Source organism: Pollachius pollachius (assembly GCF_949987615.1).
Source record: "Pollachius pollachius genome assembly, chromosome: 8".
NCBI classification, from domain to species: Eukaryota; Metazoa; Chordata; class Actinopteri; order Gadiformes; family Gadidae; genus Pollachius; species Pollachius pollachius.
In genome coordinates this window covers 16,658,331-16,672,447 of record NC_136941.1, presented here as the reverse complement: position 1 = coordinate 16,672,447, position 14,117 = coordinate 16,658,331, and the positions used below count along the sequence as shown (strand labels likewise).

The following is a 14,117-nucleotide window of genomic DNA, read 5'->3' as shown; positions in this document are numbered from 1 at the left end:
TCTCGTTGTTTGGTTGTTTCAGGATATTTCCCTATTGTCGTTACAATCTCAACCGTCCTTCACCAAAATCTTTTAGATAACACTAAACTACGCTTTCCATTATCTTACACCACAAACTCTGCTTCCCACCGTTTTCCTCCTGCAACCACTCAAATAAACTCTCACTGAGCGAGATTTGGTTCGACAAGGAATGGTAAAGAAATAACACAAATTCTCTGTAGGGATCCTTTCCATAATAATATAATGTAATCGGAGCCAGACGGTTGCAGAAACAAGGGGCGCTGCCCCTAAAGATTACAATGCAGCCCGTTATGGGGGATTACGGCTGCATTGTACCTGCTGAACACTGGATCAATCTCCAAAATCGTTTTCGGCATTAGCCTTTCATACCCAAAATGATCACAAAATAGACTTGAAGTTAAAGTTGTCCTTGCACTATTCGACCACATGCAACAGCCCTCGCTCTATCACCTCCCCAAGAACAGTATACAAGGACACTCACTCCACTCTGCTGCAAGGAACACACTCATCAGACACAAGGACGTTACCTAGGCTGATGACTCTTCAGTATCAGCAGCAACAGCTATATAAGGACTGGCTAGGCACCGTAATCCAGCTGAAGTCGGTGCCTCAGTGAAGTGGCAGATTGAAAGTGTTATCCCTATTGGTGTTATATCCCTATTTGTTCACTTTTAACCCCAACCCCCCGTCTCTCTCTTTGTCTGCAACCCTTAATGGCTCCTCACCTGCCCAGGTATGAGATTAGGGACATACACCTGGTGGAGGAGAATGTTCTGGAGTCCCTGAAGCTCAAAGCGGACTTCCACAACTTCAAGCCGCGGCCTTTCAACATGCGGGAGTTCTACGACCGCACGGGCCACGATATCAGCGACATGCTGCTCTCCTGCCACTTCAGGGGCTTGGAGTGCCGAGCGGAAGACTTCAAAGTCGTAAGTTCCCCTCCTCACGTCCGCAGAAGTCCCTATATACAGTCTCTGTATAATACTTATAATGATACAGCACATTAGCTATTTGAGAGTACAATTCACAGGATGTCTAGAATTGATTGTCCCTACATTTTTTTTTTCTAGCTTTATTTGTAAAGGTAGCCCGACAGCAGCTGTTATGGAGTTTATGTACAGACATTCCCGATGGTGTAGTCTTTTTTACAGTCTGGGTGAGGTGTGGATCCAAGTGTGGCGTGAAAGAAGAGGCAGAAGGCAGCGATGCATTTGTCAAAAGAAAATAACTTCAGTACAGGAGCAGTAGAAAAAAACAGACATTCCATAAAAGTTTCAAAAAACCCTATTTTCTTTTACTAAAGTCACAACTGAGGACCAAGTTGTGGCAAATTCAGTAAAACAACCATTTTTAAAGATGCAGCAGGGAGCAAGGGGAGCAGAGGGAATAAATGGGCATGACAACCTAAGCACAGGTGCGGATGATTAGTTTGTGATTGTACGGCGTCCGGTAAGGATACCACCGTGCGCTGCGTCGCGGCATCCCTGCTGCGTAACCAGTCTTATTGAGGTCACAATGTTATTGCCAGGTGACCGTTGAATATGTCAGCCATTATGGTTTCTTCTGTAAATCTGAGGGATGCGAAGGGGCCCGAGGTCAGGGCAGCATCTGTCAGAGTGTGTAGTCTGTAAACGCACACAGTACAGTTTGACATGAATCCAAAGTTCCTAAAGGCATTATACGGTGTGACCCGACCGTGAACTCCACTTTGTTGCTATGGTATTCTGCCTCGGGCAGCACATGCACTCTCACATGCACACACCTGTGTCAGCTGACATGGATTCAAATTTGTCCCCAATGGATGCTGTGATGTTTTTTTTCTGTTGATGGCCGATAGCGACATTGTTTGCAATGTTAATGTTGTATGTTTTTCAATAACCGTGTTCATACGGCACATGGATCCAGACAACATAGGCCTTCAAATATTTTGTCCTGAAATTGGCTTTGTTATGTTTTGTCATATGGCGGATAGCAGGCACTGTGGGCCCATAGCTATCCACTATTCATACAAATCTGTTCTTTCCCACGCAATTCAATGGACCTTCATCATCCTCTTGGCTTGAAGCGGTTACAACTTCCCATCCTCAATATCTTGAGTTCATCTTCTCCTCCCAGATTCTCCTCCATTTTTATTTTCCTCATGAAAGATGGATGAGGTGGTGAAAGCGTAAAGCACGGAAGGCAGTTGGAAATGGGCAGAGGAGTGTTAGAGTGGGAACCCAAGGTGCGTGTCAAATGGATGTAAATTATAGGGTTCTCTCCCTAACCTACGCACAGGGAACAGTTTCTCATGGATGTGTCAATGTTGATGCTTACAATGTACAGCTATAAAGCTCTCCTCCGACTGGTCTAGCCAGGGTTCCCAAGATGAACGAAGGTTTCAATCTTGCGTATTGATGATTGCCAACTGAAGTGTGCGTCGACTCGCTCACTAATGAGATTGGGAGGATTTGACTTTCCTGAAGGAGAGAGTGAGGTGTGGGAGACGTTTCTTGGCCAGGACCCCAGTTTTCAAGTGGAGTTGCATTAGTATTAAACTTACATAAATGTACCCATTATGTTTATTTATTTTATGTCGTTTTATTTTAATTAAATGTTAAGAGTTTTCTGAATACACAGAGAGACATTTTATATTCAGAATTACCCCATTTTACTTATACATTTCAATAAATTATAACATATTTTATTTGTTTAAGTTGTATGAAACATGCAATGTTATAATGTTTAGGATATCCTTTTTCTAATGAGCAATGGCAGCAGAAAAAACTGTTACTGCTTAACGTGGTTGTATCAACACTTTAATAAATGGCACCAGCAAAGCTGAGCAAAACACTGCACCTTCGAGCTCAAGGAGAAAGAAAATGTGCTGTTATGCCTTTGGGTGAGAGCTGTTCTGAAACCGGGTGTTTTTATGGTGTTCTGGTCGTCACACAGAGACCTTAATGAGTCTGACAAACAATGTGGCAACCAAAATGAAGAACGAAATGTTCTCCGGTCAGACCCACTAATGACTGTTATACAACACAGAGTGACGTGCATGATTCATATGTGTCTCTTGATATAATCTGTCAATAACACCGGGTTATTTCTCCCAACAGCGACGGCGCCGTTGAGAGCAAAAGCAATCTTCTCTTTTAAGGGAAACTGTTAACAGCCCCATACTGCCACAGTCTTAACTGATGATTGCTGAGCCGTACGCTAGATCAACTCTGAGGATTGATAAGGACCGAGAAAGCTAGTTTCAGTTCAAAATACTTAAGTAGTGTGTTTGTGTGTGTGTGTGTGTGTGTGTGTGTCAGCGTGAGCATGTGTGTGTGAGCGTTTGTGTTTGAGCGTGTGTGTGTGAGCATGTATGTGTGTGTGTGAGCGTGTGTGCGTCTCCCTCTGTGTGTCAGTGCGTGTCCTGAACCTTACATCACTACTAGTTAAGTCAGTCATGTGTGTCTCCCACTCGGTCTACCGCTTGCCGCTGGGCAGGAAGTGAAGATGCCCTTGTCTACGAAGACCAACGCGGTGCTTCTCAAATTGCATTGAGTCCGAGCACAGTGGCGGGAGTGATTACCCTGGAGAGACCCAAGGCCTTTATTCTGCCTGTCTTCACTCCCTTTGTTACTTACATCAGTGCACTGTTCCAGAACCACGTTAAAAAAGAGTCTTTCCTTTGACTACTTTCTTTGATCCACGTGTATTGTGTGAGTGCATTCATTGTTTCATTGTACAGCGCTTGATAGATGGAAAAAAGGAAGCAGATACAAATTGGTAATTCTTTCTTGCGACGTCAAAAGAAGAACGGGGCAGTGATGAAAAATCTATTTCGGGGGCTCTTGCGGGGAGAGTAAAGATTTGGTCGCTATTGTGAAATGAGCCGCTTGCCTCGTGTTTGCTCGCTAGCGTTCATCTGGGTCCGTGTTGTGTGGAAGCAACGCGTGTGACAAGGCAACCCATAGACACATTTACCAAATTGACGGCGCATTCAGACTGCTCCAGACCGTGTCATTATCAATCGCATACCCTTGTTTCCTCCGTCTCCTCGCCAAACGTCTGAGAAACGACGACATAGAGAATGTTTCGGGAGGTGCACACTTGGTATAAGTACGCAAGTCATTACTGCAACCATAATTGTGGTGCAGGCGACAGACAGATAAAGACAAAAGAACACATGGCTTGTAAAACCACTTAATATCCAGATGATTTGGATTTCTTTGGATTCTGCATTTTCTTATTGTACTCTAATGCGGTTATACTATGCTATCCTTCTTAAGAGTTATTGCTCTTTTATGTTGTTGTTTTAAGTGCTATTTAAATGTATAATACTAACTGTTGGGCCGCGGATGAGAAAGGAGACCATCAGATTTTCATTGCACACGGCGAGATAATCTTATCGACATACACCTCAAGCCACACAACAAACAAATGGAAAATGGACTGCATTTATATAGCGCCGTTCAGCACAGCCAGTTGGTCGGGAGCATTTAGGGGTTATGTGTCTCACTCAGGGACACCTCAGTAGCCGGGATCTAATATATTTTATAATCAGAATCAGCAAGATATGTTTTCAACCGGCTGTGACAAATGTGTTGTATGCAGTTATCCCCCAAAGTTGTGTAGCCTTTGAGAATTCAAGGACAGCGCACCAAATATAAACCGTACCTGTTCACTTCAAATCTCTTTCTGCACCCACGGGTGGCCGTGGTACACCTGCCTTTCCCCGGGAGCTGCTTGCACACAGAGTGTGTGAGGGAATACGGTGTGAAGCCGGTCTTTTCCCGAACGGCCCATCAGCACTAAAGTGATTCATCAGCGCTAATTGGTCTCTAATGCGTTACATTACAGCAGGGAGCAGGAGGCAGAGAGAGAGAGGCTGTACGCAGAGAGACCTGCACATTACCCATGCCTGGCCTATTTTGTGCTTGTCAGAGTCCACCCGGGGATCTGAGAGGACACGCCGGGGGTCCCGGTGTGATGCTTTGTGTGACAGTTCTTATTTCTGCGCTCTGATCATGTCGAAGTGTCCCACTGAATCCACCTGCGGATTATTTTGGTTCACACAGTGTTGTTCATGTATGGATAGACGGATGACGGCGTAGCGTTGATGTCAAGATATGTTTCACATGTTTCATGCCCCCCCCCCCCCCTCCGAATTCAAATGTGACGTACGAAGGCGTATCAAGGTCAGATTTCATAGTATTCTCATAATACAAACTTTAAATTCTGACTAAGCTTATTATGTATTTAGCATCAAAAACTATGTATTCACTCAGTTTAAGTATTTAGCAAATACAGCCAATTAAAAGACTCATACATTAGTATGCATGCATCATGTTTTTTTATTAGCCAATTATGGAAAGTACTCGAGAGTGCTGAAAATCTGAGATCAACGTCAATATACCATAAACTAGGCTTGTAAAAAAGTTGTTTTCCACTTCTTGAAAGACAAATGCTGAGGCAGTTTGAAACACAACAATGTCTCCCAATTATGAAAAATCATTTCACAATCAACTACTAAATAATTACCAAAACCCAATACTAACAACACAATAACAAACGTTTCAATGCTATTCTTCCAAAATGGAGGCCGTCGCTGTGATGTGAGGTTGCGATGTACAAGCCCTCCCTAAGAGAGAGGGGGGTGTGGTGACTTACAAGGCGCTTAGCTTTACCAAATGAAAAAACTAATCATCCAACATTTTAGCCACTATAAAGAAAGATGAACGTATCCTGTGAGGGGGGTGGGAGGGGCTGCCCCTTCTCTGCCAGTAGTGTCCCGAGCCGCCGGTGTTCCCAGAAGTCCTTGGGGCCTGGAGCGACAGCTGCAGGGCCAACGTGGGAGACGGGGGGCCCTTGTGGGTCAGTCCTCGTCTCGGTGCAGAGTAGTAGCAATCCTGGCTCCGTGTGTGAGTCAGCACGCTGACATCCACGGCACCACGCCCCGTGACACACACACGCACACACACACACACTCTCCCATTAAGAGTGGTGTGTTTTTTACGCATCCCGCATTCTCCTGGATGAGTGCCCCACGCACGCACCTCACATCCCCCCCATGGGCATGACAATTCTCATTATGTTTTCATGGCAGGCTCTTTCTCTTACTCTCTCACACGCACACACACACACACACACACACACACACACACACACACACACACCCACACACACACAGTTCCACACACGCACACACACACAAACACTCACACACACACACACACCACACACACATCCCACACACACACCCCACACACACACGCACACACACACACACACACACACACACCCACACACAGTTCCACACACACGCAAACACACACACACACTCACACACACACACACACACATACACATTCTCACACACACACTAGCATCACCTTTTTTCTTTCTCTACGGCCTTTCCTTTAGTTCAACACATTCTCCCATGGCACCCCCCCAAGCCACATGTGTGCATTTTGTTATTGGTCTGGAAGAGCAAAGAGAGCAGCTGGCTGGGCAGAACACACAGACAGCGGCAGTGGCAGCAGCATCAAAGGACCCTAAAGGTCTGAGTCCTGATCCCGAGACGGGATGGAGCTCTCCTTACTTTAGCAGATTAAAGTCATCCTACTTGTTCCCGGGGGAGCTGGACAGGGGGCCACGTTTTGTGCTGACCACATCAAACCACCAGCTGCTGGATGCTTGGGCCGCCGTATTTGCCCCCCCGATCCCCGCCTCCCGGATCAGCCGATGTGTACACACACCGCGCCCCGGCTGAGATTAATCCTGTAAACAAAAACTGTGGGTCAGCAGCGCTGAAGAGTGAAAGACCGCAGGGGTCCTCATGGGCTTCAGAATATGCAAAGAGCAATTACACGCGATTCATCTCATCCACCTGTGCTAATGTTTGAGCTGTTCCCATGGCCATACCATCCGCATATCTTCAGAACACCACTGTCTGTTTACCCCCAAACAAACACAGGGCAGACTCCGCCTCCGTCCTCGCTGTCTCCCTCCACTAGACATAGCACCAGGAATCGGCCCCCCCAGAGCCCTAACAGGGAGGGGTCGGAACATGGGCAAGGGCTCAGGGCTTTGCTCAATGTTGGGGGAAGGATGAACGATTGGTAGGAAACTCTGCACGGACGTGAGAGTGTAATAACATGCCCAGTGTGACTTGTATGCAGTGTGTGTCTGAATGGTTATGGGAGTAGGAGTGGAAGAGTGTGTGCTTGTTTGTGTCCAGGGCCGCTGCTAAGCGTTTGGAGGCCCTAAGCATAATTGGGCATAATTTGGTCAGGGAGGCCCCCCCCCCCCCCCCCCCCACACACACACACACACACAAAACTTGTCATCATAGAGTATCAAAATAACGGCCTCAACAGTAGCACCATCAGTAATATATAAAGTAATATATACAACTTTCAACTTACAATTATCACACCCAAAAACGACCTTAAAGCGCAGTATTGCCCAGATAAAAATATTTTCCCTACACTATGCAGAACTGTAACTGTTGGATAGGGTGCAACACTAAATTGCGTGTGCATTCTTAGCAGCTGCAGGAGGTTTTACGAGATGCACGACGACTTTTCCTGGCAGCAAAATCGCTAATCAAGTCATCTTTAGACACCCTATGTGCAATTTAAGCATTTTTGCCCCATTGTTGACTGTAGATATGTTTGAATAAGTTTCAGTTTAGAAAAACTGAGCTGAGAAAGGATGCTCCACCTCCGATGCGAAAAGACGAGAGATTTGAAGGATGTACCATTTCAGGGAAGGGGGGGAGGGGGGGACTCTTTTTATTTATTAGCTCAAAACATGTAATTTCCCCGAATGGGGTGATAGGATACACAATTAAGAAAAACCAACGGTGGGCCTGTTCAGTACAAATGTATGTATTTTTTGTAATGTAAGAATGTAATAATTATCATGATTTTTTTTTACCAACCAATTTTTGGGGGCCCTATGCGCTCTGCGTACTCTGCTTATGGGGAGCGGCGGCCCTTTTTGGAGTGTGTGTGTGTGTGTGTGTGTGTGTTAGTTAATAATATCTGGTCCCGGAGCTTGGAAACCAAACCTGGTTCTTAATTTAACAGACAAATAACAGCTCTAATCATTCCTTGGTAACGCTCGGCCTCCCTAAGGTCCTCTAAATACACCCACAGACGAGAGGTCTGGCCCCCGTGGTTCTGGCAGTCTGTCTCTGCCTCTCCAGCTGGCTCTGTGGTAGACAGTCTCCATGTACTGAGACCTCAAGGCCCCAAAAGGCTTTTTAAGAAGATGTTTAAGACCGGGGGGGAGGCAGGCAAAAGAGGGGCAGGGACAGAGGCAGTGGTGCTGGAAATATCCTGGGACGGGTGTTTCTGTCTCCCCCCCCCCACCCCCCATGGTTTATTTATCCCCCCTGACCACTGCAGGTGACTGGGGCGCCAGGTTGTGCGTGAGGATGGTGGCTGGTGGGCTCAGGACTCTGACTCAGACTAGGAGATGGGCTTGAGAGGAAGGTGGGAGGAGTCTGAGGAGGCTTTGTGCCGCAGCGTTCGACCGCTGTGCTCAGCTCCCTCGGTTCTCGTGTGGCCCCGTCCGCAGACCGAACCAGAGGTTCCTAGAGCCGCCACCAGGGGGGAGATGAGGTCTCTGCAGTGTGTGTGTGTGTGTGTGTGTGTGTGTGTGTGTGTGTGTGTGTGTGTGTGTGTGTGTGTGTGTGTGTTTGTGTTTGTGTGATAGAAAGATAGGAAAAACTTAATTGCATTAGATAAACAATTATGCAGTCCCGCCACACCTACACGTACAAACATACTCAAACAAACACACACACACACACACACATACTGGAGCGCACACACACATCCACACATACACACACACACACACAAATGTGCAAATGTTCATGCTGTTGTGTATGCTTTAGGTATTGTAGAGGTACGCACACGGATATGCAAATGTTGTCCGGTATCATGCAAAGCACTGGAGTTTCTAAGACACGTGCACTAAACGAGAGCAGACAAGCATGGCCTAAACCTTTAAATGGGCACACAAAGTCACCCACGTTACAAACAGGGCAGTATACACCAGAGTGACAGATGGGAAGGAGAGAGAGAGAGAGATAGAGAGAGTGAGAGAGAGAGAGAGAGAGAGAGAGAGAGAGAGAGAGAGAGAGAGAGAGAGAGAGATACACAGACAGATAGAGACAGAGCAAGATAAATATGGGTGGGGGGGATGCAGACACTTTCTAAAATAAACTTTGAGAACATATTCCTTCACTACTATTAAATATTTATAAGTATTTATTCTCATAGCCATTGAGGACTCAGCTGACCTGCACTGACTACCTCCTTCCAGCAGTGTGTGCAGGAGGGGGTCAAGGACGCACGGACGCAGGGCAACAAGAGGGGCGAGGGAACAGATGGGAGTCCGAGCAGCGTGAGCAGCAAGGAGGCAGACGGCGGGCCAGCCAGGCTGGAGGTGTCAGACCATGCAGACATCCAGCATAGAAATTAACTCTCTCTCTCTCTCTCTCTCTCTTTCTTACTCTATCACTCTCTCTCGCTCTCTCTCTCTCTTTCTCTCTTTCTCTCTTTCTCTCTTTCTCTCTCTCTCTCTATCTATCTCTCTCTCTCTCTCTCTCTCTCTCTCTCTCTCTCTTTCTTACACTTTTTCTTTCTCTCTCTTGCTCTCTCTCATTCTTACACTTTATCTCTTTCTCTCTTTCTCTATTTACCAATCAGGCAATGACGCACACGCCTCTTTGACTACGAGCACAAAGAGATGAATGGCCGTGGAGTGGACCTTTAAGAGTTCTGGGGTTCAAATCATAAGAGAGTGTTCAGTCTTATTGAGCACAAACACAGAGGAGAGACCATGAATGAACGGGTGCACTTTTCAAGGGACACACACCCGCACACACAAATACACAAAGACGCACACATACATACGCACTCCAGCACACATTAACTGCCATTGCAGCGTGGTGTGGAATTCCACGGATCAACAGCACTCCCCTTGGAAGGAGACAGGTTATGTATGCTCAGCATGCACGCTCCAGATGCCGTCAGAGCAGCCTGAGACTGGCATTTTGCTCGGTGTGTAGCAGCTTATCAGTTATCGTGTCGCCGTTGAATCACTCATGTGCTCTTTCGATAATTCTCCCTTTGAACTGTTGGATGGAAGATATCAGCCGTCCTATTGATATGAATATCTAAAGATATGAATGTTTAGACAACCGCACACACAAGCATACCTCTCTCTGCCTCAGTAGCGTTGTACTCCGACTTCTGTTCATGGAGAGGAGAACTCCACAAAGGGTTTATTGTGGTAGTTGGAACGGGAACGATCTCATACAGCAAAAACGTGTTATAATGGCTTTGGAAACATAAAGGAGATGTTATAACCTTTGCGTGTATGGCATACTCTTGAAAAAAAAAGTATGGTTTTCCCATGGGAGAGGATGACACAATCTTGAACAAGCACAGCGCCGCTAAAATATGGCATGAAGCAAAAGAGAAACTGAGGAAAAAAAAGAGAAAAAAACCAAAGAATCAATAAGAAGGAATCAAGAACCAAATGAACGTACGAAAGCAAAAAGTAAAAAAAAGTCACGAAAATACCAGAGAAAACGGCAAGACTGGGACTTGGTGAAAGCCGAGGAGTTGGGGCCACAGCCTCCGTATGTGTTCCTGTGAGAACGTCCTTGGCCGAGTGCCCCCGCAGGGTGCTGCTCTCAACACCTCGCTCCACCGCCCGGTCAGCTGCTGGAGTGGAGAACACAGCCCTCAGAGGAGGACACTTCTCCAGTGGACGCTATATTATATGCAGACTTTGCACTTTGACATCTCTTTGAAACAGTTATTTGTGTTCTGAATGTCCTCAGCAAGCACACTTGAAAAAAAAGAGGATATAACCCTGCTGATATTCAGTCTGAAGCGGTGAGGTTGTTGATCTGTTATCCTTAACGTATCAGAAGGCAGCAGGATATCAGAACAGTTAAGATGGAAGTACGCTTGTGGACAATGAATGAGCTGAATCTGTTAAAGAGCATTTTTGTGTTAGGACTGAAACTCGGCTAAACAATGCAAATATGCAATATACCTGCATATACCTGTGTGCTACTCCAGTTCATCTCCCATGATGCTTTGCTTCAAATAGAAAACTAGGTCACATTTTGATCCCAACTCACTTCAATGTTGGCCATTGTATGTGTGTGTGTTTGTATGTTTGTACGTCTTTGTTTTTTTGTTTGTGTGTGTGTGCGCGTGTGCGTGTGCATTTTCTGTCAGAACTGCGTTTAAACGGTCACACCACATAACTCACCTCACACATCCCGGCAGGTTCAGACGTTGCTTCGCGCCACAGTACCTTCTGAAGGGTGACAAACGAGACACGACCACCGCACCATTAATCCCACTCGGGATGCAGACACCCGCCGTCCGTCCCACAGATGAAATAGTAACAGGATAAGTGACTGAAGGGATCTATCTGCCTCTCTCTCTCTCTCTCTCTGATTAGATTCATTCCCAGGCTAATGTGTTTACAGCCCATACGGCCGGGAATCACACTCCGACACGGCTCTGAATCCCTACGTGATGCGGGGAAATTACGATAATCCGTCATAGTCCGCAGAGAAAAGGAAAGGTTAAACAGGTATTAACGACGCTTGACTGATGCAGACACTCCTTGCTGCGGAGGACATCAGTCAGCGTGGCGTGGGACAAATAGTTGTTTACCGCAGTTACGTCTGAAACAACAAAATAAGCTTTTGTTCTCTCTGAATGTTTTGTTTTGTTTTTCCGTAATTGATTTTATTTCTTCTTCTTTGGTTGTTGTTCTCCTATCGCTGTCTCGCTGAAGTTGAGGGCCTGTCAGGATGGACTTCTATTCGTTCTCTCTCTATTTCTGCCATTGATTTGCTCACTTCCTGTCTGTTTTCTCTCTTTCTTTCTCTCTCTCTCCCTCTCTGCCTCTCTCTCACCCCGTATTTCTCTCCCTCTCTTTCTCTCTGCCTCTCTCACCCTGTATGTCTCTCCCTCTATTTCTCTCTCAATCACTCTCTTTGTCTCTCTCACTCTGTCTCTCTCTCCTTTACCCTCTCTAACCCTGTCTATCTCTCTCTCTCTCTCTCTCTCTCACTCCCTCTCTCTATCTCTCACTCCCTCTCCCTCTCTCTCTCACTCCCTCTCTCTATCTCTCACTCCATCTCCCTCTCTCCCTCTCTCTCTCTCTCTCTCTCTCTCTCTCTCTCTATCGCACTCTCTCTTGCCCTGTTGCTCGCTCTCTTTCTCTCTCTCTCTCTCTCTCTCTCTCTCTCTCTCTCTCTCTCTCTCTCTCTCTCTCTCTCCCCCGGTGCCCTTCGGCTGACAGGATCACACCTATTTAAGGTAGCTGGCATATTATTCTCTCCTACCGTCTCTTCTGCTTCTTGCTGCACCATTGCTGCTGCTCAAAAGCCATACAAGGGTGTCAGCTTCTGGGGTTACAACCCCCTCCCTCCCCCAAACACACACACAGACACAGACAAACACCCACAGACACACATAGACACACAAACAGACACCCAGACTCAATTGGCCTGCCTGCTTCCCAATCACACTCTCTCGCTTGTGAAGAGGAGGTTGACATGCTGTTCCGGAATTCACTATGGGGTCGATCGCAACGCCGGAACCGTCCTAAGACTCCTCCAGACGACCCTGAGGTCCTTATTATGGTGAGCGGCTCTGAAGCACCGTCCTAACTAACAGTGCATTCTGCCTCTCAACTGTTGAGGAATCTCAAACACACACACACACACACATGCACACACACACACACACACACACACACACACACACACACACACACACACACACACACATGCACACACACATAAGACTCTTCACACCACACCAGCACAGAGTCTTGCTGACAGACATAATCTTCTGCAGTTGATTTGTTTGTTATTAGACTTAATATGTCTACCTAAAGTTTGAACCCTCCAAATCTATAGCTCAATTAGAGGAAAATGCTTATTCCTAATCCCTATTAATTGGAAACTGAAATGGCATTGCTCCCAATGAATGCTATTAGAAGTGAAGTTTAATTTCTGTTAAACAATACACTAGCCATGATAAAGTACATTTATGTTTGAAAGTACTTTTGCAATAACCTATATTCATGATAAAAAAAATATATTGATGATAATAATTGCACAAAAGGCCAGGGCGGAATCACCACCTCCTTCCCTATGGATGATTAGCATTGTAGCCTGTGATTGCTCTGTGACTCCCGCCCTCTCAGTGTTGCTCTGCAATCAGGGCCGCCGCCGCGTTGGGATGCGTGTTTGTGTTTGTTAGCGAGGGGTGATTAGCGGCCGTGGCCATCCCCTCTCTGCACTCCCATTAGAGCCATTGTTGTCATGATTGCACTCTGATAGCAATGAGCACAGATCAATTCTTTGAGTGACAGCAATTGTTTGTGGCGTAATTGACAGTGATTTGTAGATAAAAGCCGATGTACTAACTCTCAGTTTTTGGTTTGGTGGGTTAGGATCGGGTGCAGATAGGGAAAATGCCTTTAAAGGAACACTGTTGTTTTTTTTCTCCCAACTCGCAGTTTGAACCAGGTTCAAACACAGTTTGAACCTGGTTCAAACCGCGAGAAACTACAGTAGGCGTTATCTGCCAAGAAACTATGACAACATGACCCGTTTTTGGAGTTTGCCGGTCACGTTGCCTTTTGAATTCCCTTTTTTACTTTTTTCAACAAGGATGCCTTTTCCTGTGGTATGGCATAAGTATGATCTTGCTTTATGAATGAAAGGGCTGTGCAGGCGTTCAAATTTGCCGGGGCAGTGACAAGCGCGTCTCGCTGAGCTCCTTCTATGTTTCAGTCACGCTGGCTCTGAGCGAAAAACACTTTTAGCCATAGCTTTATGTCCCTCTCAGCTGTTATAGTAATTCAGAAGCCTCCTTAGGAGTTACCGTTAAATGTAAATACAGATAAGAAATTCTTTGCTTAGGAGGATGAATCAGATTATTGGCAAAGGTAATTTTACACCAATTAGGACATATTTATGAATGAAGACATTGATTTGAACTAATACCTTACTTAAAACACTACACAGTGTCCCTTTAATGAAAAAGACGAGAGAATGG

General features: G+C 46.0%; 1 protein-coding gene across 2 annotated transcripts in view; it reads left to right on the top strand.

Annotated features, from left to right (window-relative positions):
- LOC307079551 (acid-sensing ion channel 1-like) overlaps positions 1-14,117 on the top strand; it is a gene marked incomplete at both ends in the record, with an annotated part of 29,888 nt that overhangs the window by 3,084 nt on the left and 12,687 nt on the right. For both annotated transcript variants that reach the window (XM_079741969.1, XM_079741968.1), the window contains one exon: positions 755-950. In XM_079741969.1, the coding sequence (XP_079598095.1) occupies positions 755-950 (196 nt within the window). The remainder of the gene's footprint in view (positions 1-754; positions 951-14,117) is intronic.